This window comes from Perca flavescens, chromosome 21 (genome assembly GCF_004354835.1).
Source record: "Perca flavescens isolate YP-PL-M2 chromosome 21, PFLA_1.0, whole genome shotgun sequence".
Taxonomy (NCBI): domain Eukaryota; kingdom Metazoa; phylum Chordata; class Actinopteri; order Perciformes; family Percidae; genus Perca; species Perca flavescens.
In genome coordinates this window covers 5,247,201-5,272,794 of record NC_041351.1, presented here as the reverse complement: position 1 = coordinate 5,272,794, position 25,594 = coordinate 5,247,201, and the positions used below count along the sequence as shown (strand labels likewise).

General features: G+C 41.6%; 2 protein-coding genes across 14 annotated transcripts in view; one reads left to right on the top strand and one right to left on the bottom strand.

The window, feature by feature from the left end:
• Positions 1 to 339: 339 nt before the first annotated feature.
• LOC114548403 (S-adenosylmethionine synthase) overlaps positions 340 to 25,594 on the bottom strand; it is a 28,537-nt gene continuing 3,282 nt past the window's right edge. Inside the window, exons 1-9 of one of the 2 annotated variants that reach the window (XM_028568353.1) lie at positions 23,057 to 23,240; positions 11,842 to 11,919; positions 11,458 to 11,580; positions 10,130 to 10,242; positions 8,806 to 8,949; positions 6,101 to 6,319; positions 5,091 to 5,273; positions 4,190 to 4,323; positions 340 to 3,142 (exon numbers count right to left, since the gene is read on the bottom strand). In XM_028568353.1, the coding sequence (XP_028424154.1) occupies positions 3,040 to 3,142; positions 4,190 to 4,323; positions 5,091 to 5,273; positions 6,101 to 6,319; positions 8,806 to 8,949; positions 10,130 to 10,242; positions 11,458 to 11,560 (999 nt within the window). In that variant the 5' untranslated portion in view covers positions 11,561 to 11,580; positions 11,842 to 11,919; positions 23,057 to 23,240 and the 3' untranslated portion in view covers positions 340 to 3,039. Of the gene's footprint in view, positions 3,143 to 4,189; positions 4,324 to 5,090; positions 5,274 to 6,100; positions 6,320 to 8,805; positions 8,950 to 10,129; positions 10,243 to 11,457; positions 11,581 to 11,841; positions 11,920 to 23,056; positions 23,241 to 25,594 lie in introns of those variants that run through there. The other variant, XM_028568352.1, reaches the window with a different exon arrangement.
• On the top strand, positions 13,195 to 24,069 carry LOC114548402 (uncharacterized transmembrane protein DDB_G0289901-like). Of its 12 annotated transcripts, none has more exons than XM_028568340.1 (7): positions 13,195 to 13,507; positions 14,264 to 14,514; positions 14,641 to 14,898; positions 23,172 to 23,233; positions 23,274 to 23,649; positions 23,698 to 23,767; positions 23,902 to 24,069. In XM_028568340.1, exons 1-7 carry the CDS (start codon positions 13,295 to 13,297, stop codon positions 23,992 to 23,994), a joined length of 1,323 nt encoding a protein of 440 aa, XP_028424141.1. In that variant the 5' UTR covers positions 13,195 to 13,294; the 3' UTR covers positions 23,995 to 24,069. The 12 variants fall into 12 exon arrangements, with proteins under 12 accessions (XP_028424141.1, XP_028424140.1, XP_028424151.1 ...); XM_028568350.1 differs by having other exon boundaries at positions 13,196 to 13,507; positions 14,264 to 14,375; positions 14,475 to 14,604; positions 14,782 to 14,898; positions 23,274 to 23,767; XM_028568346.1 differs by having other exon boundaries at positions 13,196 to 13,507; positions 23,274 to 23,550; positions 23,674 to 23,767.

Sequence of the window (25,594 nt, the reverse complement as noted above, 5' to 3'; positions counted from 1 at the left end):
TCAGTTTGTTTGAATGTTTTAGCCGTTCAGACACCAAGCTCTGTGTTGTTGTTTTTTTAACTCAGGAAGTTTTGTTACATAATCAGCTTTTGAGTTAGGTGAAGTTTCTCCAAAAGACGTCATATTGGCCAGATAAGTTCTGTTATCTGCATATTTTGTTTTTTGTCTTACTTCAGCTCTATGCCAAAGTTTGTCTGTCTGACAGTTTGAATGGGACCAAACTACTCGGTAAGGAGGGATGTTGTCGTGCTGTATTTGATCATATACAGAAATACTTATAATAATAATAATAAGTTTAATAACATATGCAGAGAACAAAAGAATTCAAGTAAGTAGGAATAAAAACATTTCTGTTTATTCATACATGCCGCCTTGAAGAGAAATGAAATGCTTCTTGTTAAAATGTTTTATTGTTGAAAAAAAAACATATTTACATAATTTTCCAGGATTAATGACAATGAAAGAATGAGATTTTAGATGAGAAACACGTCACACAAGGTTCCAGATTTTCAGGTTTTTCTCTGATTCCACGACATTTAAACACTTTGTTTATTGTTGCTTTGTGTGTCTGCAGGTCTTGATGACATTCAGTTTTTAGTGTCTATATATATATATATATATCCAATTTAAAACATCTGTTCAGAATGCAGGTTTGTGCATTTATTTCCAACTGAAACCCTAAAAACTAGTAAGACTTTCAGTCTATATGTTTGGAAGAGGATTAGGGCCACATGTGAAAAATGTATTTGAGTTCTGAGTTTTAGGTCTAATTTTTTTTTTTACGTTTTTAAATTTAAAAAGAGTCAGAATTCTTCTGAGAAAACAGTCAAAATGATTTTTTTCTCAGAACTCTGATTTATTTATTTTTTAACTTTGAAAAAAAAAAGAGTCAGTCAATACATTTATTCACATGTGGCCCTAATCCTCTTCCGTACATACAGTATGCAATCATTTTAAGACCTTTTTAAAGGCTTTAGATCACTGGTTTCCAACATGGGGCTCCTGATCCCCACTGGGGGCCGCCAAAGCTTCACAGAGCCTCCGAGGCCTTCTGGATTTTAAGGAGTGTAAGACAACTTTTAAAACATACTAATATACTATTGCCTATATCTCAGCATTTCTTCATTTAAAAAAAAAAAAGTTTTTTTTCATAATGGAACCCAAAAAAGTAGAGTCGAGTCGGTACCATGTAATGAAAAAATGCCATTAGGTGTCGTCAGTTTACTCACTGATAGAAAATGGGTCCCCTTAAGGAAAACGGGTTGTGGATCACTGCTTTAGATCGTCCAGTGAAACTTGCAGCTGTCTTATTATATAAACAGAAATGTTAGGAAGCATTCAGGATTCCAAAGTTATGAGTTGCTGACATTTGAAACATCTTTGGGACGTCTAGATCTCATCTCATCTTTGCTTTGCCAAGTGTCCATAGCTCTTAATGAAATTTATAATGTTTCAGCACAGAATAATATGAAACTTAAAGCTCCGGTTTTCTCTAATTTCCACCTCTAACATTTGAAACTTCTTTGGGATTTGGGTCAAAACTGTTTTTTTGTTTTTTTTAAGAAATGAAAAAAAGGCTAAATTAAAAACATTTTATTGAGCTATTTACCCCAGACGTAATCGACCTGGTCACTGTTTAAATTTTTGTGCTACCCACAGACCGATGTAAAGGTTGACCAATAGCCAAGGGCGTACATTTTTGGGAGTGTGTGTTGGGGGGGGTTGAGCTCTCCACTCCTGATTTTGAACACTTAATTTTCTGCATTCTGGTGAATTTTTCTGCAAGACTTTGTACTTTCTCTGCATCCAGTTATGGTCCACATGTCTTTATGTGACTTATGTAAAGGAAAAAATAATAGGTTCTTTGGGTGGGTTGCACTGGACAGTTTTTATTATGGGGGTTGTAACACCCCCATTGCCCCTGTAAATTACTCCTATGCCAATAGCACTGATTTATAAAAAAAAAATTTAAATGAGTAAAAATATGGAGATACAAGGTTTCTGCTGGACAGCAACGATATGTTTCTTGCCCTCACATCTTGTCTTTTGTTTTATTGTCATTCTGTGTAGATCAAGTGTTTGCAAGTCATTTGGTTCGATACCAAATAATATACAACTACAACAAAGGTGGAGAAAACACAATAGCGCATCAACTTCCAAAACTTATAAAGAGTTTACAGCAAGAGTTTATACTGTAACGTTGAAGACTTTAGATTATCTGCAGACTCTCTGCCAGCAGCCAGCTATCTATCATAGAAAAATACTGACAAGGATGATTAAAATAACTGGTGTAAATGCTCGGGTTACAATTTATGAGTGACTCACAATCTTTGGTATATCTGCTGTATATCTTCTGTGTCTGCAGGATTACATTCTTGTTTTAATACCAGATCGTTTAAAACTTCAGAAACAATAGGTTTTTTTTCTTGAACATGGACCAAAATAGTAGCGTCAGGGAGCAGATTTGATTTCATGCTGAAAAAAAAAACAACCTAAAAAACTATTGACACCTACAGACTTTACTCTATGTGAAACTTTAAGATCTTCCAGAAGGCTTTAGATCATCCAAAGGCACACTAAAACCTGCATTGTACAGTAATAATCATATAAAAATACTGACCACAATAACAAAAATGTAGATTTTTCTTAAGACATTAAAGTGGTTCAAACATAGGCATGGCTGCTCGCCCTTCACATTTTGGTCATTCACTTATTTCTGGACAGAAAATTGTTGCAAACAACCAGTTTTAGTGTGAAGCAAACTGCAGGCATGTCACTGTAAACCAAATCGATGGGACAAAAATACCAGTTTGCTCACTCGCATGTCATGTCACGTTTGAGGGGTCATCCGCTATGGATGGAACCTGTTTCTCTCCTCGTCCAATCACCAGTGATTATCTGAACCCACCCAGCTGCCTTTACCTTACTGGGTTACAGGATCACAAGGACATCTATCTATACATCACACACACACACACACACACACACACACACACACACACACACACACACACACACACACACACGCACATAGATACTCTAGAAGTTGAGGTTCTTTGGGACCTCCCAGGGGAACTCCTTCCTGCCAAAGTGTCCGTAGCAGGCCGTCTTCTGGTAGATTGGTCTCTTTAGGTCCAGGTCTCTGCAGCACAATCAATAATAAAATTCAAGTTAAACATGACCGGGGTGAAGTGTAGTCAATGGTGGAAAGTAACACACATCTACTACTCTAAGTACTGTACTTAAGTACAAATTTGGGGTAATTAAAGTGCCCATATTATGCTCATTTTCAGGTTTATAATTGTATTTTCACCTGGTCTCTGTTTTAGCTACAGAGTGAGACCTCTTTTCTTCTCCTTCTTCTGTGTTCTTTGATTGCACTCGCACATGCGCAGTAGCTCAGATGTAGAGCATGTCAGCTAGCTAACTAGAGACAGTAAAAGAAAGGCTGTTTCTCCAACTTCAGTCAGTTACAAGGCAGGATTAGCTGGGAGACTTCTAAACAAGGGCGCACATGTAAATAGTTCTTTTGTAGATTATGGTGAACTTGTGTGTGTTGCAGCAGTGCTTTGCTATTGAGAACGAGGAAGCATGCTAGCGTTAGCGTACGCTACGAGCTAACGGTTGCGGTTAGCCAACTCGTTTCGGCTAGTGACGTAGAAAGTCGTGCAGATTTTGACCAGTTCACCCGGAGACTGATACAGGACACATTCAGAAACCGTATCTCACTCAGAACACCATGGATGGATTTTTTCCAAGGTGTGTATGCGTGTAGAAGCACCAGAGACACAAAATAACACCCCAAATCCCAGAAAAAGTGATTATTTCATAATATGGGCACTTTAAAGCTATAGTGTAGTGCGTAGTTTCTGTTTCCCCCATGAGGAATTCTAAGTAATGACAACAAAACTGTCAGCCTGTCCACGTGATACAAGCCTTACGTGATCGCCCCCCCATTTCCTTGATTGGGTTACAGGTGCATAGCATCGGCGACAGACACCCAGGCTTGAGCCCCCCTACAAAGGGTCTAAAATCGCCAATGTTGCTAACCGTAGTCATTATAAATTGTTTTAAACATTCAGTATGATAATATCAGGTGTTTGCTTACCGGTGAACGAGACATGAAGTAAAATCAATCATGCTGCACATAACGACAAATGAGATGCAGTGTGATCAGTTTAATGCCGACCTGACGATGACGCCGGGTCTGAGGTCAAAGTTTTTATTGACGATCTGCAGCAGCTCCTTCTCGCTCAGCTGAGAGGAGCCGTAGGTGAAGAGGGAGATGGAGAGCGGGTGGGCGACTCCGATCGCATACGCCACCTGAAAGTACAGACAAGGGAAACAGACAGATAGATCCCTGATGACCTGTGAACAAGGGCGTAACTCTGGGTTCAACATTGGGGGTGTTGAGATCTTCATCTGTCTAGGGAGGTCCCCGGACACGTACGCACGTATTGAAAAAAGCGACAAAAACATCGAAAACAGACTTGGAAAAAGAAGCGACAAAAAGGTCAAGAGGCGACAGGTGTCGAGAAAAGCAACAAAAACTTCGGAAAGCGGGCGACCTATAAAAAAGGCGACAAAGAATTCGAAATAAACGGTCCAAAGAACACTTTCAAAAAAGTCGACGCAAACTATCCAAAAACTTTACAAAAACCGGAAGAAATGTTGGAAAACCGACAAAAAACTTTTATAATACGACAAAAAAAGCCACCAAAAACCTTAAATGGGAACAAAAAAAGCACAGTTTGGATTATCTATGCTTGTGATAGAGAGAGTTTTAGTTTGTCAGTGATCTGTATTTTAGACAAGGTTCAGGGTTAGGAGTAGGATCTTTTTTAACACCTTTGGACATATTCTCTGTTATTTTATCAGATAATCTCAAGGTGGGAGGATAAAATACTAAAGCACGAAGAGCAAATACTGTACAATTTCATCTTCCAAAATAACTTAGAAAATGGAGAGCTGCACCACATCAAAGGCTAAAGTGTTTTTCCTCCGAGCTTCAGGAAAAAAGAAAAGCATAAAAACCGGCGCAAGAAGCTCCCAGATGCCTCGTATATTTCGGAAGGATTAGTTGCTCTCACCTGCACCAGCACCCTCCTGCACAGTTTGGCCTTCACCAGAGACTTTGCCACCCAGCGGGCAGCGTAGGCCGCCGAGCGGTCCACCTTGGTGTAGTCCTTCCCAGAGAAAGCCCCGCCGCCGTGGGCCCCCCAACCTCCGTACGTGTCCACGATGATCTTCCTGCCCGTCACTCCAGCATCACCCTGACGGAGAGTCGCTCAAACATTTACATTTCCAATGTACACAAAGAATGCTTATGCAAGACCTGGATCTTTCTTCAGTCTCTTAAAAAGAGATCTCAATGGGAGTTACCGAGGTTATATAAATGTGAAACGTGAACAAGCATTAACATAATCCCGAGTCTGTTACATCTTGTTAAATTGTGCCAAAGAAGTGATAATGTGATACACTTTTCGTAGAAAACAAACCACAACGTTTAGGGCTGCAATTAACAATTATTCCCACTGGTGAGTCATTTGTTAATAATTGCAATTAACAGACTTTTTATTTAGTCAGTAACATGTAAGAACAGTCATCATTTCAAGATGACATCTTCCAATCGCTTCTTCTAAAACAAACAGTCCAAATTCATAGATCGTAGATGTTAATCTTCTGTAAATCAACTTATTTAATTGACTTATTGATGATTTAGAACACAAAGTTGAGCAGTTTGCATCTTCACATCTTGTGCATACTGTAAAACCTTCATACTTATTTTTATGGCAGAGTGGGGACTTGCTCTTCATGAATTTCCAAGGTGCATGAAGCAAAGAAAAAATGTCTGAAATCACAACTTCATTGTGGGACCAATACATTTTGGCTTGTAGCCTTCATCAGATCAGAGTCATCATTGGACATTTATGGGTTTTGGTTTCCTTGACTTGGGGTTAAGATGAATTGGGCATACATGTACCTGTGTGTGTGTGTGTGTGTGTGTGTGTGTGTGTGTGTGTGTGTGAGAAAATGAATTAAAACACTTCAGAAAGAACATTTTGGCAGCATGAGCCTGAAAGAAAGAGGACCTGTTTACCTGGGGCCCCCCGATCACAAAGCGTCCGCTGGGCTGCACGTGGTAGACGGTGTTCTCATCCAGGTACCTCGAGGGGACCACGGCCTTGATGACCTTCTCCTTCAGGACCTTCTTCTGCTCCTCCAGACTCACGTAGTCGTCGTGCTGCACGGAGATCACCACGGTGTGAACCCTGGTGGGGATCACTGCGCCGTTCTCCTGGGTGTAGTGGACCGTCACCTGCATGGGTGGGAGCAAGGTTATCATAGGTTCACATCTTCAATTAGTTGGGGCGATCTCGAGCTCACTCAGTAGAGTGTGCGCCCCATGTAGGCTAAGTCCTTGGCAGCGGCCCCGTGTTCGATTTCGACCCACGGCCCTTTGCTGCATGTCATCCCCCCCCTCTTTCTTCCCTCCTGGCCTCAGCCGTCCTATAAATTAAGTCCATACAAAGCCCCCAAAAATAAAAAAGTTGACTGTCACCTGGATGGACGGGAGTGTGTGGAGCAAGGTTATTATAGTGTAGTTTTACAATTACAATTAATTTTATTTTAGCTTTGACTTTTGGGTTTCATTTTAGTTACATTTTAGTGAGTTTTCACAGAGTATTTGCTAGTTTTAGTTGAATTTTTCAGAAAGGTAAGGTTTTTATGTATTTAGTTTTTGTTTTTATATATTGTGTTTTTGTTTGTTTCGTTAGGGTCAGGTATAGTGTCTCAAAAGTATATATCTACATAAGCATACAAAATACATGGTTGGCGAATACCCATGATGTTTAATGTTTAATCTTTGCGCTGCGTTAAGTGTCCGATGTAAACCACAGTGCCATCTCCTGTTCCGTTTCTGTGGTTCAATGTCACAATGAGAGTTGACTAAAATTCATGCCGCCTAGTGAAATATTATGGCTAAAAAACAATAACTGAAATGATTTCTGTTTATTAGTAATTTCTTTTTCATCCAGGCAATATAGGTTCAGTTTAGTTTTAGTTTTTCTAGAATATCTTTCACTGCTTTTTTTTATTTTTTTGCAGGTAAATCTTATTTTGTGTAACGCTGCATTTAAAGTGATAGACATTTTAAAGTGTCTGCCATAACACAAGAAACTCCACATCTTTAGACAACAATCCTCTTCTCATATCTGAGCTTTAGCAAATGAAGAGCTGTCAGTCTTGACACATTTGCAGTGAGCTCAAAGCACCAAATACGACACATGCACAGGCTGAAACTGTTTTTTTGGGGGGAGGCGGGGGATTGGAAAGACGTCTCCCAGCTCAGATGTTGCATACCAAGCACATTTTGGAGGTCAGGATTACTGTCCCACCTACTACTGAGTAACTAAACGCAGCTGCTTGAGCTTGACCCCCTCGCAAATCATCGGATGAGCGTCAGACTTTTTAGAAGGATATTATAGGCTTTTAATGAATACAGAAGGCGGAGTACTGGGATTAGTACTGAGCAAAGTCAAAATCTATAAAAGCATCTGGGATTCTGTACGTATACACACCTGTATAAGTCTTGTCTGTGTCCTGTACCTATTATACTTCTTAAAGATTATTTTTTGGGCATTTTTAGGCCTTTATTGACAGGACAGCTGAAGACATGAAAGGGGAGAAAGAGGGGGAATGACATGCATCAAGGAGTAAACCTCTATATATGGGCGCCCGCTCTACCAACTGAGCTAGGTACCCTACCTATTATACTTCTGAAGTTAAAATACATCAGAATATATGGGATGGAAACCTCCTAACATCAGACATACATTTGGGATGATTGATTCCACTTCATGACAACATGTGTATGTGCCTGAAAGATCTTTAACTGGGATATTTTTGCACAGATGTCCCGGAATTAGTGAGGTGACATCTTCATTTCAATGTAAAGTAGTTATACAGTGTTAAATTCATGACACTCAGCGCAAATTGGCCCTGATGTTTTAAGGAAAGATAGTCTGTTGATGTTTGGTTCAAACCTAAATTCCGAAGAAGTTGGCTCATAAAAAACCACGCCAGCGAACGTAATGTTCGCTGGCGTGGTTTTTTATGAGCAAAATCCTTAGTCACGTAAATGAAAGCTGAAACAGCAGGTGCTCGGTCACGGAAGGCTTTTATCGCGTGGAACTTTGTTGTTGTCATTACTTAGAATTCCTCATGGGGGAGACAGAAACTATGCACTATAGCTTTAAGGGCTGAACCCTTTAGTAAATGTCCCTAATTTCTTTTTTTTAAGATTATTTTTTGGGTCATTTTTAGGCCTTTATTTCCACAGGACAGATGAAGACATAAAAGGAGGGAGAGAGAGGGGGAATGACACGCAGCAAAGAGCCGCAGGTCAGAGTCGAACCTGCGGCCACTGCGTTGAGGAGTAAACCTCTATATGTGTGCCTGTTCTTCCAACTGAGCTAACCTGGCCACAAATATCCCTAATTTCTGATGAGTTCTTCTGGTTGGATGATTAAAAAGAACGCTGTACTTTTTTTTTAAGGATGGGCAACTTTATTGTTGCCAGATTTAATTTGTAAAGTCTTGCTCAGTAGACACATTTCTTTATTGGCAAAGTAATGTGAAAAGTTATAACTTTGTATGTTCAAGTCTGTATGTTCACATGTTCATGTTTTGTATGTTCAAGTCTGAACTGCAACAGTTTTTAGTGTCTCATAAATTTGGGTTGAACGCTTGTGTGTGTGCGTGAAACTATATCGGCGAATGTTGTTGTCTTTTGGCTCCCACCTGTGTCTTGGAGTCCGGGCGGAGCCAGGGGACGGTCCCGTTACGTCTCAGTTCGGCCATCTTGGCGTTGAGTTTGTGGGCGAGGACGACGGTGAGGGGCATGCACTCCTCTGTTTCATCTGTGGCGTATCCGAACATCAGACCCTGTCCTCACAGGATGAAACTAATGAGTTATGATGTCATAAATGTCTTTGTCCTATGCACACAGGTGGAATGTAACTAAATACATTTACTTCAGTTCTTAAATACAATTTGGAGGTACTTTATGCCTGAAAAATAGGCCATTCTGCATAATGCATACTTTGACTTTTTGTATTTTAACCCTAACCCAAGCTGATAAAAAAAAAAAAACAGAAGTTGTTCGCAAGTTGTGTTGTGTTTTTGTAACAAAGTACAAATACTTTGTTACTGTACTTAAGTAGAATTTTCACGTATCTGTGCTTTACTTCATTATTTATATTTCTGGAAAATTTTACTTTTACTCCACTACATATCCTAAATAAAATGTATACTTTTACTCTGATACATTTCCCCTCAGCGTCTCCGTTACTCTTAAGAAATGTTTCCGTAAATTAGGAGTGAAAGATTCTTTCTCACAACATTTTTCAATTATGTTTCTGTTTTTCTTCTTGTTGATGTCAGGCTTGATGTTTTAAGGGGCAGTAGGTAAGACTTATAAAACTAACTTTCTGTCATATTTTGCTGAAACTGACCCTATGTCCCAGTAGAACTACATGAAGCAGGTCATTAAAAAATAAATCCAGCTCCTCTGGCTCCACCTACAGCCTGTAGTGGGATTTTCAAAAGTCCACAGCTCCCTGTTCAGATGCACCAATCAGGGCCAGGGGGGTGTGTGTCTAACTGTGTGTCAATCACTGCTCATGCATACGCATTCATTCTCCCTTGTGGGGGGAAGAGCTTAGGAGACCGTTTTGGGCTTTAACAGAAAGGGGGGGAGGGACTGAGAAGTTGTTGATGTTCAAATTTTTTCCAAGTCCTGGATCCTCGCAATCCTACCTACAGCCCCTTTAAGAAGGTGTGGAAACCCTGAATATTCTGCTTCACTATGAGGAAGCCACAATAAAGTTCATAATCAATGTTTTTTTTTTTACTTTTACTTCGAAAACTTAAGTACATTTAATATTATAAAATTACTTTTGATACTTAAGTACAGTAAATATCAGATACTTTTAGACTTTTGCTCAAGTAGTATTCTAAAAGGTGACTTTCACTTCTACCAAAGTCATTTTCTGGTAAGATACTTGTACTTTTACTCAAGAATTGCTTTCATGTACTTTATATAAGACTGTTTTTTGCAGATGACCTGGTCTCCAGCTCCAATGTCATCCTCCAGACGATCAACATGAACTCCCTGTGCGATGTCGGGGGACTGCTCTTCGAGGGCCACCAGCACGTTACAGGTCTTATAATCAAAACCTGGACAGACCGAGAGAATGAGAGGGGGACATGCAGGGTTTATTTATTTATAGATATTATTATCAGACTTGAACAATACTCTTTGACAAAGGTCCAAAGGTTAGTTTCTTCAATAAATGGTGATGCTGTAGCAAGAGCAGAGTGCAGGATCTTATGCAAAGTGTTTCTTCGCATAGATAAATTTATGAAACATCTGACACAATGGATAATACATTTCAGCGCAGTGATGAGAACCACAGTTAAAGGGAAAGAAAAACAATAGTAACTGTCATAAAGGTGCCCTGCCACACATATATTCATATATATATATACATATATTTCATTACTTTGTGGTAATGTCTGAAGTTCTACCATGGACTCTGTAACATTTTGTGGGAAAAATACCTTGGTTTACCTTGTTTCAAGCCATTCTAGCGTGGTATAGAAAGTCTGCAGGAAGACTCAGATCGATTTCTGCCAGTTCTCATTAATATTCAACAAGCTAAGCTGCTTGACTCTGATTGGATAACAGCTAGCCAATGAGAGCCTGACTGTCAGAATCCTTTACCCAGCCCAACTGGGCGAGCTCATGAATAGTAATGAGCTCAGGCAACATCACGTCAGACTGACCAGCTTTTGTGATTGGTCTGATTTCTCCTCTTATTTCTTTTCAGTGGCAAGAGCTGACAGAGGAGGTAGCAGTTCATTTTCACATTCACGACATAACACAAACACATATGGACCTGACAGATTTTAAAAAATGCAAGTAAAAACTTTAAATATTGTTCTGTGTGTCTCAACAGGTCAACGGAAAAGAGAGCCATACTTTGCTTCTTCTCCTTTGTTTTTTTCCAGCTGTACAAAATTTAAACACACATACATACACAGAACAAACAAATACAAAGTTTCAACACTCAGACATACTGTACACACATCGAACCGAGAAAATAAATGAGATTTAAAGAAGGTTAAAAGGAGCTGCCACTTGCTTTACTTATCGGAATCACCTCTCTGAGAATATTTGATCTTTTCCAATTTTAGGAAAAACATAACATCCCTGAGCTATTGAATGTGGAATTTTCCATTAAAGAACTCCTGACTGACAAACTGTTTGTTTCCTGTTCTTGTGTACAGACATTGATTTCCAGTCCAGTCCTCATTCATGCTTATGAATTCAAGCTATTGTTTGGAGGAACGGTTGCAGAGATGTAAAACAAAGCTTTTGGTTCCCCTCACCTTTGTCTGAGTTGTCATATCCGATGTCTCGGATGGTTTCTCTCACCACCTTCTGGTAGTCCACGTGGGCTCGGGACGTGATCTCCCCACAGAGCAGCACCATGCCGGTCTTACACACCGTCTCTGTTTCAACACACAGAGGACATCACACTGCAGGTTTGTCTTGATACCATAAAGTTGTCAGAATGAAGTGATCAGAAGTCAGTTTTCACAATTCCATCTGAAGAATAATTGCTTGCAGTGTTGTCATGCCATGTATGACTTTAAAGAGTACTCCAGAGTTTTTGCATCACCTTCCTAGAACTATTCCCCTCGTTCTTCTTCCTTGTTCAAACCTGGCACCTATATTACCCACAATGCAACTGTGTAGCTTATTGCACTCACCACAAGCCACTTTGGCGTCCGCGTCCTGCTTCAGGTGAGCGTCCAGCACAGCGTCACTGATCTGGTCACATATCTTATCTGGAGAACAAGACATTTTTAAATACGTTAACATCTGTTTGTGTGCCAATCTGTTCCCTCGTGTAACCTTCTGCTGCACATTCCTCATCTGGGCCGAGCCTGAAAATATCCTGTTTCACCGCTCCGTCACAGGACTACACATCACTCTTATTAGGAGCTGCAGCGCTATGAATAGACTCAACCTTTTAGAGCCACGAACCCCCCCAATATAATGAAGTTGGTGTTCATGACCTGACTTGTTCTCTACCCCGACCCCACTATCAGACCCTTTTTCTGTGTTCCAGGTACCAAACTCACTCAGTAATGTCAAAACCATTCCCCAGTCTAGAATATGTTATTTCATTATTTTTTCTCCTCAACTATCTGGCGACCCCCTAGACATTTTCTTGTGACCCTCTTGGGGGTCCCGACCCCCAGGTTGAGAACCACTGACAACTCTGACAACTAAAGTTATCTTTCACACAAAACCTGTGATCACTTTATAAAATATGAAGCATCGTTCAGTGCACAAAATCCCCTTCTCATCAAGTCATTTAGTCCATAACCAAATCCTAAAATTAATCTCTACCAGCGAAAAAAAGAGAATATTAAAACCTATTTTTAATGCAAATCAACTTGTTTCAAGTATTTTCAGAAAATCAAGTTTAATTTTCCTTAGTTCTAATGCAGCAACATTTTTTTTTTTTTTTTTGCTTGTTTCAAGCACATATTTAAACACACTGATTTAAATTACGATCAAAAATATTAAAAATTATAAACAAATTGTTGTATAAGTTTTGCATCAATGTCTAGAGGGGCCGCAGCTTTGAAAGGTATGTATTATGTCACAAATCTTATTTATTTATGTTTTTTTAAAGATTCTTTTTGGGGCTTTTCCGTCTATATTTTGACAGGACAGCTAGGTGAGAGAGGGTGAGAACACGCAGGAAAACATCACAGGTCAGATTTGAACCTTGGACCTCTGCATCAAGGCATAAACCTCCTAGTAGGCTATATGTGCGCCTGCTCTTCCCACTGAGCCAACCCGGCCACATGTCACATATCTTTTTGACCAATAAGAATGATAAAGGTGTCATTTGACCTGACCTAACAGGTGCAGCTGAGCTAACAAGAGATTCAGAAAGATGACGATCAGTCAGTCTAAAGACACCCACAGAGTCCCGGGATGAGGTCTAATCAGCCAGATTAACTGAAAAAACCTGTGTGGTGTTCAGGGCCTTTCAGTTCAGACGTTCATGTGTTCATCAACAGATAGGAAACAGGTGTGTGTATGTTGCTCTACATAGTATATTAACTTGGCTGCGAAGGGGAACTAGGCTACTCAGAACCGATAACAGGACTCCTAATAGCTACCGCAGAACAACTTGTTTGGTTCATGATGTTTGTCTGGTTTTGTGTTGTCGTTTGTGCTTTCACCGGTCGCTTTGTAACCGAACAATATCCGACTGTCGGCGCCACGCATAAAGCTCCAGCGAACAACACCGAGGTTTTAGACATAGCACTGTATGCTGTGGCTTCATTCAACGAAGGCAACTCAGGAGGCATGTTTAATTACACAATTGTGAATATAACATCGGCTGAAATTCAGGTAACGTTACTACTTATTCTAGTACTTACAGGAGTTTAAAGTTGTGACTTTAATCTTTAGAACTCAAATACATGTTTGGCATTGGCCCTAATCCTCTAACCTATTCAATGATGTACATTTATTTTATGATTTAACCTCATGCCTGTGAGTCCTGAGGCCTGTACTATGAATCAAGATCATCATGCCCTGGCTTTCTTTCAGTTACCCAGCTTCGCTAACCCTGTAACGACTGCGGTCTGCATAATTTTTTTTTTTATTTTTTTTTTTAAACTGTAGTTTTTCCAATCCAGCGATGCGCTTGTTCACACAAAAGAGGCGTGAGCCGCATATTTTACAATAGAGCAAACTATAATTCCACATAAATATGAAGGACACGGTTTTGCAGGCAAAACGCAATACAGTCGCTGCTTCCTAAACCGGGAAGGAAACCCAGCAAAATGGCCGCTGTAAATGTGTAAATCACAACTCTTAATATCCCTCCCCATCAGTCAGGACCAAGTTCTGGCTATTTTGCACGTGTCCTTTCCATAAACTTTCGTTGCTTTAGCCTTTTATTTTAGTTGCAACCCTGGCAGTGGGAAGTGATGAGAGCAAATGAAGAAAATGTAGCCTAAATCATAAATTAGGCTACCACGGCGATTGAACCCGTAACAAGTAATCCCTCGTTACACAAACCCTGGGTTGAACCTGAAGTTTGCTCGTTAACGCCAAATCCTGCTTCATAGTACAGGCCTCTGCTGTTTCCTGTAACTTTAGGTTGTCGACGGATTTAACTACATCCTGGAAATGATCCTGGGACATACAACGTGCAAGACGGGCAACGCTGCTGCTAGCGAGAACGGCGCCGCTGCTGCTAGCGAGAACGGCACCGCTACCGGCACCACCGCTGCTGCTAGCGAGAACGGCACCGCTACCGGCACCACCGCTGCTGCTAGCGAGAACGACACCGCTACCGCCACCACCGCTGCTGCTAGCGAGAACGACGACGCTGCTGCTAGCGAGAACGGCACCGCCACCACCGCTGCTGCTAGCGAGAACGGCGCCGCTGCTGCTAGCGAGAACGACGCCGCTGCTAGCGAGAACGGCACCGCCACCACCGCTGCTACTAGCGAGAACGGCACCGCTACCGGCACCACCGCTGCTGCTAGCGAGAACGGCACCGCTACCGGCACCACCGCTGCTGCTAGCGAGAACGGCACCGCTACCGGCACCACCGCTGCTGCTAGCGAGAACGACACCGCTACCGGCACCACCGCTGCTGCTAGCGAGAACGGCACCGCTGCTGCTAGCGAGAACGGCAACACTGCTGCTAGCGAGAACGGCACTGCTAGCGAGAACAACACGGCTACCAGCACCACCACCGCTGCTGCTAGCGAGAACGGCACCGCTGCTGCTAACCAGTCATGTGACTTTGAGTTCGAGGCAAGTTTAAGCTTTCAGGTCGTTAATGGAAACTAACACCATAAAGCCCAATACTTGTCTGCCCCAGTATATCAATGTCAAATGTTTAACATGATTCACTAATTGTTTGCCTTTTTTATATTTCAGGAACTTCAGTGCAACTTCACCGTTCATGAGATGTCTTGGGACCGTTCACTTTTAATTATTGAACAGGAGTGTGATGCCTAACACTGATTCTGACTAGTGTAAAATAAACATATTATTGAATCTTGTTTCTAATATGGAGCTTTATTAAAATAGGCCACTATCAACACACTGTACTAATGTTCATGAATGGTGACTTCATTGGCTCACAGATGCTGCTTCTAACTGAGTAGAGTAAGTGGAGTGACCTGCACTCATTCATTGTTCAGTGAGTGACTGGGGCAGCGTGTGTGTCTTGGTAGCTGTAAAACTCTGCTTGTGTCACACACATGGCCTCTTTGGAGATGTGTCTACACTGCAACCATGATATGGACTCTACATTGACGCAGGGCTCTTACAGATTCAACTACCCAGAAAAGGCATACTAATCCTTTTCACATACTTATGTACATTTTGCTGTTACCACTTAATTACCGTTTAGAAGGATCATTTCTACTCTAATATTGAAACCTCTATATGAGTAAATCTTTTGGATCATTGAAGAGGAGTGCACAAACTGCAAACCAGGGGCTGGAGTAACTTTATACATCTACTGTAAAAGTCATGTTTGTGTACTTTTACTGTGATTAGGCTTACTTTTTATTTTTTTACTTCTACTTTACTTGGCTGTTAATACCCCACTGGGCAGGCACGCTGTGACCCAAATCAAAACACACCTGAGATGATTCGTGAACTAGAGGTGCATGCTGGGGTCTGGCTGTCGCTAACATGCTAACAGTGGCTCCTGCTATAATTGCTGCCAGGACCTGGAAGGTCTGCTGTAAAGCTCTGCTTGTGTCAGACACATGTTGTTGTATAATGGAGACCAGACTACACCTCTCCATGCTGTAACACGGTCTCCAGAAGGACTCTTCATTGAGGCAGGGCTTGTCCAGACAATTAATTTTTTTTTTTTTTTTTTTTTTTTTTTTTAATACTTCAGTTCATTGGTCTTTCTATCCATTGTATTTCTATGGTTTGTGACTTGTTCTCTACCCCGACCCACCTTCAGACCCTTTTTCTGTGTTCCAGGTACCAAACTCACTCAGTAATGTCAAAACCATTCCCCACTCTAGAATATGTTATTTCATTATTTTTCTCCCAAACTATCTGGCGACCCCCTGGAAAAATGTTTGAGACCCTCTTGTGGGTCCTGACCCCCAGGTTGAGAACCACTGATCTACTGTACTCAAACACATTTCATTACACTTTTTTGATTGTGACAACTAGAAAAAAGTATTAAAACCTATGTCCAATGCAATTCAACTTGTTTCAAGTATTTTTGAAAAATCAAGCATTTTTCTAATGCAACATTTTTTTTTTTCTTGCTTGTTTCAAGCACACATTTAAACACAACACTGATTTAAATTACAATCAAAAATATGAAAAATTATAAACAAATCTTTGTTGTAGTTTTGGATCATGGTGTAGAGGGGCCAGAGCTTTGATAGGTATGTATTATAAATCATATTTTGGGCTTTTCTACCTATATTTTGACAGGACAGCTAATAGTCAGGTTCATTATATTCAGATTTTTGTGGGATTTTTTTGGGGATTTGCTAAACTATACATTTTTGGAAAGGTTATTGAATAAAGAGTCAGAAAATCAATGTTTGCATTTGCCCAGATGTCTATGTGGCGGCCATATTGAATTTTTTTTAAATGGCCGCCATAAAACTTTAATTTGTGATATCTCGGCTTCTGAATAAGCTGGAAAGTTGATTTTAACTGCTACACCCACATTTGCAGGGTCAGGGAATCCAATGATGCTAGTTACACTTCACCATATTAACCCTTTGATGCATGAGTAGGTAAAAAATGACCCGTGTGGTTGTTTTCTGGCAATATCTTTGTAATGAAAAGTTATCATTTCATATTCCAGCTGTTCTTCAAAAAATAAAGATTTTTTATAACACTCATTAAAACATTTAATATTTATTGTGGGAATTATTACCAATACATGCACATTGCAAACCTACTAGAATGGGTGCTGAGAGGGATCCACATACAAAGTAGGGCTGGGCGATATGGACCAAAAGTCATATCCCGATATATTTTGGCTTTAGGTTTAAGATCCAACCGATCACCACTCTGTCTTTGGCTGGTCCGATCTGGATCAGCGGGGACCGGCGCAGCAGCGAGGCAAAGCTGTGTTTTTACCGGGGGAAGAGACGCTGCGGCCGGCCACGGAGCTCTCCGCCTCCCGCTGCCGCCCGGAGCTCAGGTTGCTGGTCGGCGGCATACATAATCATAAAACACATTGTCACCTGTTAAATGTTATTCATTGCTGTTTGTTCTTTTCATTTCCTCTATCGAACATAATTAAGCAGTACAAAAGTCCGGCATCTTTAGCGTTGATCTGAATGCTTCGGACCTCTGTTCCAAGATGGCGGCGGTTTTGACGTATGTTTAGAACCTCAAGGCGACATCTGTGTATATATCTATGGGAGCAAGGATCACATTTGAACTATATCGATATATGCGATATGGTCTAATTCCATATCTCATTTAAAAATATATCGATATATTTTTAATATCGATATATCGCCCAGCCCTAATACAAAGTAGTTCCTGTTGAAAGATTTTATTTGTAGTGATGTTTCGAGCCAATGGCTCTTCCTCAGACATGCTATATCAGAAGTGTCATCCCTTAAAGGTCCCATGACATGGTGCTCTTTGGATGTTTTTATATATACCTTAGTGGTCCCCTAATACTGTATCTGAAGTTTCTTTTATATAGACCTTAGTGGTCCCCTAATACTGTATCTGAAGTCTCTTTTATATAGGCCTTAGTGGTCCCCTAATACTGTATCTGAAGTTTCTTTTATATAGACCTTAGTGGTCCCCTAATACTGTATCTGAAGTCTCTTTTATATAGACCTTAGTGGTCCCCTAATACTGTATCTGAAGTCTCTTTTATATAGACCTTAGTGGTCCCCTAATACTGTATCTGAAGTCTCTTTTATATAGACCTTAGTGGTCCCCTAATACTGTATCTGAAGTCTCTTTTATATAGACCTTAGTGGTCCCCTAATACTGTATCTGAAGTCTCTTTCCCGAAATTCAGCCTTGGTGCAGAATTACAGCCACTAGAGCCAGTCCTACAATGAGCTTTCTTTAGGATGTGTCATTTCTGTGTCTGTAGCTATTGAGGAGGAGAGAGGGGGGGCAAGGTGGAGGGTGGAGGGTGTGGCCTTGACCAACTTCCACTTTGCTCGTTTGAAAGCCATGATGTCTCTCTCATGGGTGGGCCAAATTCTCTGGGCGGGCAAAGCAGAGAAAGGGGAGGTAACCTTGCTCCTTATGACCTCATAAGGAGAAGATTCCTGATTGGTCCATCTGAGCTTTCATTTTCTCAAAGGCAGAGCAGGATACCCAGGGCTCGGTTTACACCTATCACCATTTCTAGTCACTGGGAGACCATAGGCAGGCTGGGGGAACGCATATTAATGTTAAAAAACCTCATAATGTGAAATTTTCATGCCATGGGACCTTTAAAAATATTGTTTTACAGAGGATCTAACACATGTATAGTAAGTATTATCTTCATTTTACCTCAGAAAATATGTTATACATTTCAACAACATATTTATACATGTATGACTACAGTTAACTAAGCTAGCTAATATTACTGTATAGTGCGTGTCATATATGACTTTTGCTCCTCAGACTTTTGATATACTGGCATAGTTGTTGTGGAAGATAGCACTTGTGGACGGTATGGTGCTTGTGCAGAAGCTGAGCAAAAAAAACAGCGACTGTATTGACAGTCAAGGATCTGAGTGGCTGCTTCAATGACAGACTGATGCAACTAACACGTGATTATCATATCGTCGTGTTAGACACATATAGGGCAGATTCTCCGAAGAGTGCAACTAGATAAACGAAGACAAGGAAACGCTTCTATTGAGTATCAAGTCAGAGATGACACCAACATCAAACACATCCCAATGAGCAGGTTCCTCTCCCATGACAAGACTAAGAGTGATCTGATTGAATATCTTGCTGCCAAAACTCTGGAGTACAACAAGGGATCCTCCAAGCTGATCATCACATCTGCTTCTGGGTTCATTCGGACCAACAAAGACCTTGTCTTTGAAGAAAACAACCACAAAGAAGCAGACACTGCTGATCCACCAGGCTGTGCTGGCTTCACAACAAAATCCACATGATGCACAGTTGGTGTTTTTCTCACCAGATTCAGATGTTTTAGTGCTAGTCACAGCAAACTATGATCTCATGTTGAAGAACACATCCATTTCTATGGCCTCTGGTGCAGATTGAACCACTGTGGCAAGCTCTAGGTAAAGAAAGAGCAAGGGCTTTGCCAGCCTTCAATGCATTCACAGGGGCTGACAACACAGAAAGGTTCTCCCGCATAGGCAAGGCAACCTGGCTATACAGGTCTACCTCAAAGCAGATGAAAATATTGTCAAAGCTCTGCAGATGCTTTTGGATGAAGCAGATGTGACAGAAGGAATGCTGTCAGCCCTGGAATCCTTTATATGTGCAGCTTACTCACCCAAGGGGATCAACATCAAGGCAATCCCTCAACTGCGATGGCATCTCTTCTGCAAACATAGGGCAGAAAGTGACAAGCTCCTTCCAACACTTGGAGCTCTGAAGCAGCACATCTTTAGAGTCCATGTCCAAACAAGAGTATGGGCACAGGCAGCCATTGCTCTGCAGGATCCACAGCTGGATCCTCTGCAAAATGGATACTTCAAACACTCGGATGACATGCTCAAACCAGTGACCACAGAGGTCCTCCCAGCCCCAAAGGCCATCCTTGAGTTGGTTCAATGCAAGTGTAAATCTGCTCTTCTGGGAGGTGCTCCTGCTGAGCTAAGGACTTAGCCTGTACTGACACGTCTCAGTGCAGCAGCCAATGCCAGAACAATGACGATTCCCAAGCCGTGATGTATGAAAGCGATGATGATTATGATGATGTATAGAAATTGTCTAATTAAAAAGATTGCTTAATCATTGGCACAAACCTCCAAGTATATGTGCGCCTGCTCTACCCACTGAGCCAACCCGGCCACATGTCACATATCCACCAAACTCACTCAGTAATGTCAAAACCATTCCTCACTCTAGAATATGTTATTTCGTTATTTTTCTCCCCAACTATCTGGCGAACCCCTGGAAATTTTTTTGCAACCCTCTTGGGGGGTCCCGACCCCCAGGTTGAGAACCACTGATCTACTGTACACATTTTTGATTGTGACAACTAAAGTTATGTTTCACACAAAACATGTGATCACTTTATAAAATATGAAGCATCGTTCAGAGCACGAAATCCCCTTCTCATCAAGTCATTTAATCCATAACAAAGTCCTAAAATTAATCTCTATCAGCGAAAAAAAAGAGAATATTAAAACCTATTTTCAATGCAAATCAACTTGTTTCAAGTATTTTCAAAAAATCAAGTTTAATTTTCCTTAGTTCTAATGCAGCGACATGTTTTTTTAATTCTTGCTTGTTTCAAGCACACATTTAAAGGTCCAATATGTAATATTTGTACTGTAATAGGTCCAAAAATGACACTAGTGCCTTATCAGATATTAAGGAAACATGTTAAACTGAAATACTATCTTTTCTGACAACAATGCTAATGTCAGTATTTTTTCTTTTTGAAATTTACATTCCGTGACGGAATTTATGTTTATGTTTTGATCTGTGTGTTGTTATCAGCGGCCCAGTTTGACAGAGACGTAATAACCCCCTGGTAAATATTGGAGATGTATTTGAAAGATAGAGACAGCTTAGATCCCAAAAGGACGCGGAGTTGGCTTATTTTCTCCTAAACAGGTAAGCATTAGATTCAGGCTAATTTATCACAGCTACTAGGGATGGGCATTTTTTTGTCATTTCAACATTTGTGTACTCACATTGAATTATATAGCTAGAGTAACCGAGTTGGTTACTCGCAAAAACAATTGAGACATAGACAGTAAAGTGATCCCGACTGGTCCTGGCTAAAGCCGCCATGCTAACCCTGCTAACGTTACCGGAGGAAGCAGCCCATGGCTGTTTACAACGTGTAGTTCAGCGGCTCGAGCCGACAACGGTGAGTTATTTTAAGCCACGAGAGGGGGGCTGTAAATCGGAAAGAGAGGACTGTGAGTTTGCAGTGTGTTTAGAGATTGTTGCCGTAATTTTAAGCCAATGAAGTGTGTTCCGTCGGCAAGGTAGTGGTATTTTTAGCGTTTCGTATTGTAATTCTAAGCAGAGGAAGTGTGCCTGACTGGCGTGTGGAGAGGACAGTGAGGTTGTTGTGTTTTTAGCGGTTCATACTGTAATTTTAAGCCGAAAAAGTGTGTCTGTCAGTTGGTTACAGAGCACCGCGTGAGCACGGGCTTTTATGACTGTCAATATAGCCAGCATCTAACGTTAGCTACTCGGCTGTGCTGTGGAGTAATATCTGGCTATGTGAGACTAGCATCTACCGTTAGCTACTCCGCTGTGCTGTGGAGTAATGTCTGGCTATGTGAGAAAAGCGTCTAACAACATTGTTGTGAATGCTGTGGTCTCAGCCTGGCAACCTCCGTGAACTTCGAGTCTGGGCAGGAGTGGGCGGGGGAAACGACTCTCCAGTATTTTGAATTGGTAGTGCAGTAACTATTTTAACCGCTAGCTGCCAGTATTACACACAATATTACATATTGCACCTTTAATCATACTGATTTAAATTACGATCAAAAATATTAAAAATTATAAACAAATTGTTGTATAAGTTTTGCATCAAGGTGTAGAGGGGTCGCAGCTTTGAAAGGTATGTATTAAGTCACAAATCTTATTTTTTTTTTTTTTTTTAAGATTCTTTTTTGGGCTTTTCCGCCTATATTTTGACAGGACAGCCAGGTGAGAAAGGGGGGAAGACATGCAGGAAATTGTCTCACTTCAGATTTTAATCCTGGACCTATGCATCGAGACATAAACCTCCAAGTATATGTGCGCCCGCTCTACCCACTGAGCCAACCCGGCCACATGTCACATATCTTTTTGACCAATAAGAATGATAAAGGTGTCATTTGTCCTGACCTAACAGGTGCAGCTGAGCTAACAAGAGATTCAGAAAGATGACGATCAGTCAGTCTAAAGACACCCACAGAGTCCCGGGATGAGGTCTAATCAGCCAGATTAACTGAAAACACCTGTGTGGTGTTCAGGGCCTTTCAGTTCAGACGTTCACGTGGTCATCAACAGATAGGAAACAGGTGTGTGTATGTTGCTCTACATAGTATATTAACTCGGCTGTGAAGGGGAGCAAGGCCACTCAGAACCGATAACAGGACTCCTAATAGCTACTGCAGAACAACTTGTTTGGTTCATGATGTTTGTCTGGTTTTGTGTTGTCGTTTGTGCTTTCACCGGTCGCTTTGTAACCGGACAGTCTCCGAATGACGGTGCCTCACAAAAAGTCCCGGTGAACGACTCCAATGTTTTAGACGCAGCACAGTTTGCTGTGGCTGAATTCAACAAAGCCAACACAGAAGAGCTGTTTGATTACACAATTGTGACTATAACATCGGCTGAAATCCAGGTAATGTTACTACTTATTCTAGTACGGTGGAGGATTAGGGCCAATGTTAAATGTATTGGAGTTTAAAGTTGTGACTTTAATCTTTAGAACTCCAATACATGTTTGACATTGGCCCTAATCCTCTAACCTATTCAATGATGTACATTTATTTTATGATTTAACCTCATGCCTGTGAGTCCTGTGGCCTGTACTACGAATCAAGATCAACATGCCCTGGCTTTCTTTCAGTTACGTTTGTTGCTTTATCCTTTTTTCAGTTGCAACCCTGGCAGTGATAAGCGAGAAGAGCAAATAAAAAAATATAACATAATTCAAACCGATGAGCACATTGGCAACACACTGCTCAACAAGCCGACAAATAGCCTATACGTTAATTCCCTCCGTGATACACAACCCTGGGTTGAACCTGAAGTTACCTCGTTAACGCCAAATCCTGCTTCATAGTAAAGTCCTCCGCTGTTTCCTGTAACTTTAGGTTGTCGATGGATCGAACTACATCCTGGAACTTACGTGCATGGCCGATAGCGAGAACACCGCCGCTGCTGATGGCGAGAACGGCACCGCTACCGCCGCTGCTGATGGCGAGAACGGCACCGCTACCGCCGCTGCTGATGGCGAACGGCACCGCTACCGCCGCTGCTGATGGCGAGAACGGCGCCGCTACCGCCGCTGCTGATGGCGAGAACGGCGCCGCTACCGATAGCGAGAACGGCACCGCTACCGCCGCTGCTGATGGCGAGAACGGCACCGCTACCGCCGCTGCTGATGGCGAGAACGGCACCGCTACCGCCGCTGCTGATGGCGAGAACGGCACCGCTACCGCCGCTGCTGATGGCGAGAACGGCACCGCTACCGCCGCTGCTGATGGCGAGAACGGCACCGCTTCCACCGCTGCTGATGGCGAGAACGGCACCGCTTCCGCCGCTGCTGATGGCGAGAACGGCACCGCTGCTGATAGCGAGAACGGCACCGCTACCGCCGCTGCTGATGGCGAGAACGGCGCCGCTACCGATAGCGAGAACGGCACCGCTACCACCGCTGCTGATGGCGAGAACGGCACCGCTGCTGATAGCGAGAACGGCAACGCTGCTCCTTACCAAACATGTGACTTCCTCTCTGACCCCAAGGCAAGTTTAAGCTTAATGATTAATGTTAATGGAACTCAAACACACACCTTAAAGCCAAATACTTGTCTGTCCCAGTATATCAATGTCAAACGTTTAGCATGATGCACTAATTGTTTGCCTTTTTTATATTTCAGAAACTTCAGTGCAACTTCACAGTTTATGAAGACTTTCAGAAACTTTCACGTGTGCTTTCTCAAAATCTGTGTAAGCCTACTGATTCTGACTAGTGTGAAATAAATGTATTATTTGAAATGGAGCTTTATTAAAATGGGCCACTATCAACACCCTGTACTGATGTTCAATCATGAATCGGTGATTTCATTGGCTCACGGATATGCTGCTTCTAACTGAGATGAGGAAGTGCATTGATCTGCTCTCACTACTTGTTAAAGTCACTGACTGGGGCAGCTGTGTGTGTCCCACACATGGCTGCTGGCGATGTGACTACACCTCTCCACACTACAACCACGGTCCTAAGGACTCATTGAGGCAGGGCTCTTACAGATTCAACTACCCAGACAAGGAATACTTTTCTCTTTTATACTTATGTACAGTTTGCTGTTACGGCTTAACCCTCTCATTGTCCCTGGGTCAAAGTTGACCTTTTTTCTTAAAAGTCTGAAATGTGGAGTTCTCTCAAATTGTCAACGTGGATGGTTTCATACCTTGCTCTTTGCAAGGAAAATTAACGATCAGTTGACTAGGCTACTTTCATTAAATGTGGGTGTCTTCAATTTGAAGAAAGTGACATGTCGGAAAGGTTCAAAAACGTGGCTTAAACGAATGTCAAAACACTGGGAAAAGCAACACAAGCGTTTTCTTTTTTTTTTTTTTTTTTTTTTTTTTTTTTTTTTTTTGGCTGTTACTTCTTCAGTATTGTTACAAGGGTTATTTCTCTGTGGTATTACATTTAAATGTTTAAATATCTTAGACTACTGGAGAAGGGAGTGCACTAGCTGCAAACCAGGGGTGAAAAATTATAGGTTACATTTACTGTAGTGGGTACCTCTGCTTTTATTGTGTTATCTATTTACTTTTATCTTTTGTGCAGCACTTTGGAAACCTTGTGTTCGTTAAAATCGTGCTATATAAACAAAGTGGATTGGATTAACAAAGTCGTATGTTTGTGTACTGTATAAACTGAAAAAACACCCAAAAGACAATGAATAAATCAGCTGCAGGTCTGTCTGCATGATGGCCCACCCAGCAGGCACACGGAGTGACCCAAATCAAACACACCTAATGTCTACCCATAGATATATAATGTCTACCATACGCTAGAAGACTCTGAAAAGACTATTTTATGACGCCTTAAACCAAACGATGGAGACGACAGGAGCACCCAGACTCTAGCAAGACCAGTCTGCGATGGTGGAGTCGCTTAAACGTTCGGCATAAGATGATGCGTAAAGTGGACTACATGTCATCAACAGTGGATCCTGCAGCGGCGGGGGATTTGCTGAGAAACCTTTCTGCTGTTTGTGACAAAGATGTGACCCAGCTGTGACCGCAGAGCTTTATTCAGCTTAACATGTTAGAACCGGTTCAGGTATATGGCCATATTCAGGAGCCCAGTGGGACCAGAGAGACCCGGGACTGGTTCTATGTTGAACTGAATGAGCTGTGAAGTTGAACAGAGTTGATTAAGGACTTCAAGGCGACAGGTGAGTCCCACAACAAACTTGTGTTGGTGTTGAGGTGTGTAAAAACTGAGCAGCTGTGTTTTGTGTTTGTCGCTGCAGTCAAGTTTTAATGTCTTTACATCTCCGTTGTTGTTGCCTTGGTGATGTTTTATTCTGCTGAGTGACACGCCATTGCTTTATGTTA

Excerpts from the sequence above, each read along its gene's own strand:
- LOC114548402 (XM_028568339.1), top strand. The coding sequence starts at position 13,295 with ATGATGTTTGTCTGGTTTTGTGTTGTCGTTTGTGCTTTCACCGGTCGC. Across the intron at positions 13,508-14,263 it reads TAACATCGGCTGAAATTCAG|GTTGTCGACGGATTTAACTA; the intron begins GTAACGTTACTA and ends CTGTAACTTTAG. Across the intron at positions 23,234-23,273 it reads TGCTGATGGCGAGAACGGCA|CCGCTGCTGATGGCGAGAAC; the intron begins CCGCTACCGCCG and ends GCACCGCTACCG.